This window comes from Triticum urartu, chromosome 2 (genome assembly GCF_003073215.2).
Source record: "Triticum urartu cultivar G1812 chromosome 2, Tu2.1, whole genome shotgun sequence".
Lineage (NCBI taxonomy): Eukaryota > Viridiplantae > Streptophyta > Magnoliopsida > Poales > Poaceae > Triticum > Triticum urartu.
The window spans coordinates 414,197,379-414,199,697 of NC_053023.1; the positions used below are offsets into that span (position 1 = coordinate 414,197,379).

Below are 2,319 nucleotides of genomic sequence, written 5' to 3' on the forward strand. Positions count from 1 at the left end.
AAGAGGAAGCAGGCGTCCGGCGGCGGCGTCGGCGGCGGTGGAGACGGCTGCTGCGCCTGGTTCTTGCGACTGCGTCTCGTCTCCCTCTTGCGCGAGGCCTGCGAGCCGCGAGGTACCCCTCGATGTTGGAAAGCCCCGTGGATCGGGGAGGATACGAGAGGATATTCGGGGCTGGCTCGGTTGATGCTCAGTGCACGAAACGATTCACATGGGCTTTTAGGGGCTTGCAAGCCCGACGGGGAAAATCCACTAAAAGCCGTTCAACCCCTGTGTGCCAAACAAGGCCTAAGGAGGCACGAATTCAGTGTGCTCGATTTTTTCAGTAAGCCTGACTAATTCGATGTTGGAGAGGCAAAACCATAGCACACACATACAAGCGCACGACCATATATTAGTGTGAAGAAGGCATATTACAAGAGCACAGTAGTACACACATGAGAGGACCCATGTCCCAACTAGGTAGACACACACAAGCTCTAACATAACAGTAGCTTAATACTAATTAGTTAAGCTGATGATCGCTGGACCGACCATCTTCTCCACCCAGTGAAATAACGATGATGAAGCATGCTATTATGAGGTAGCTAGCTGTACATTTTATTTATATCTCGCTCATCTCACACCAGTCTCTTTTTCCTGTTAGTGCTAGTAGTAGAGGGAACCTGGGGAAAAAAGGGGTTCAGTTAGTCAAAACGTAGAGACAGTCAATACGTACTACTACTAGTACTTTATGAAAGGGAGTGTACGTAGGAGGTAGGTTGAGATGGACCGACCTTGCCACCAGTCACCCCGGGTAGCTGCCGACGTGTCGCCGTCGTCCTTGTGCTTGGGTGCCGGTGCGGCAGCGGCGGCCGAATATTGCCGCTGAGATTCGGCGCCGGCGTAGAAGTCCCGGCCGCCATAGTGGACGGAAGAGGAGCCGAAGTAAGGCGACTCAGGTGACCCCCCGTGCTGCTTTCCTTGCTGCTGATGCCCTGCCGACGATGATTTATTCCCAGCTGCTGCTGCTGCCCGGAGTGACGCATCTTTCCCCGTCGCCTGCCATTACCAATACATATATATATGCACACGTAATAAGTACGTGGTTGACCAATTAAGCAACCAAAAATATCACACACGTGCCGAACAAATGCTCCTCTGATAGTACTATGTACATGAAGTATATGCACCGTAGTCCGTAGACGATATAAGTATAACACCACCAGTCCATTGTTTTGGATCACATCGTCATGCATGTAAAAAAAGGTACATGCATGCATGACAGCATGAGGATAAACTAATGAGTAGATTACTAACTAGCTAGTGTAGTATTAAGTGACATACTACATATACGTACTGTGGTTTATATGCGCACGTGTTTGATGTAAACAAAAGTGCTTTCGTCTCGCATGAAGCGATATGCATTATCCATGTACCATGCTGATTTATTTATTTAATCCATGCTTTGACCATGCATTTTCTAGTAAAGAAATTGATCAAATCTTTTTCTAAAACTAATATTCAACCGGTAGAAAATGAAAGAAAGCCTATTGGAATTAATTATTTTTTTTGCAAACGATGGACTTGGAACTAGTAGTAATTTGTGTGGGTGAGAGGTAAGCAAATCGGGGACGTTGTACACATGCATGTTCGCCCTTTTTTCGACAGAAAAGAAATTTTGAACTGAAGGCGAACGCACACACAAAATTAAGATCGAAGATTAAGCCGGAAAGTATTAAGATGCATATATACCCCGGATGGAGTTGGGAAGACGGTGCTGAAGTAGCCCGCGGAGGAGGAGGCGGCGCCGTCCTTGGGGCCGAAGAGGTCGTCGACGATGGAGCTCCCAGTCGCAGCAGTGGGCTTCTTCTTTCCGTCCATGCCTGGGATTTGGCTAGCTGAAGGATGGAGAGCTAACTAGGTACTTCGAAGATTTGGCTACTGCTCTCCTCACTGACTCACCCTATAGACTTGAGCTGGCGTAGGTTTCAGTTGCTACCTGCGGTGCTGCGGTTGTGCTGATATTGACGAGCCCTCGGCCGGGCTTTTAAAGGCGCGGGCGGCTTGGGACTTGACACTGACGCTGGTTGCTGTGCACAGATGGTCGGTCGCTCGTCATGTGTCCGATTTCAATCCAATGGTCCAGAGTAGTTGTTCCAGAATCATACTAGTTCCATAACCGGATCAAACGGTCCTGAGGCGACAAGTGCATGCACGAGAGAGAGGGAGGCTAGATAGACGCGCGGTGCAGTTGGATAAGTCGCGTGCGGGGCCCGCGTGATCCGTGCTTCTTTTCCTTTTTTTCTTTCGTCCATGCCGCCCGTCGACAACGATGCTCCG

General features: G+C 49.3%; 1 protein-coding gene across 1 annotated transcript; it reads right to left on the reverse strand.

Annotated features, from left to right (window-relative positions):
* Positions 1-371: 371 nt before the first annotated feature.
* Positions 372-1,994, reverse strand: LOC125541601. The gene is made up of 3 exons (XM_048704965.1): positions 1,732-1,994; positions 774-1,038; positions 372-662 (listed from the first exon to the last, which is right to left on the reverse strand). Exons 1-3 carry the CDS (start codon positions 1,858-1,860, stop codon positions 646-648), a joined length of 411 nt encoding a protein of 136 aa, XP_048560922.1. The 5' UTR covers positions 1,861-1,994; the 3' UTR covers positions 372-645.
* Between the last annotated feature and the right edge of the window lie 325 nt (positions 1,995-2,319).

Coding starts and splice junctions, on each gene's coding strand:
- LOC125541601 (XM_048704965.1), bottom strand. CDS start 1,860: ATGGACGGAAAGAAGAAGCCCACTGCTGCGACTGGGAGCTCCATCGTC. Junction 1,039..1,731: donor TCTTCCCAACTCCATCCGGG/GTATATATGCAT, acceptor TGGTAATGGCAG/GCGACGGGGAAAGATGCGTC.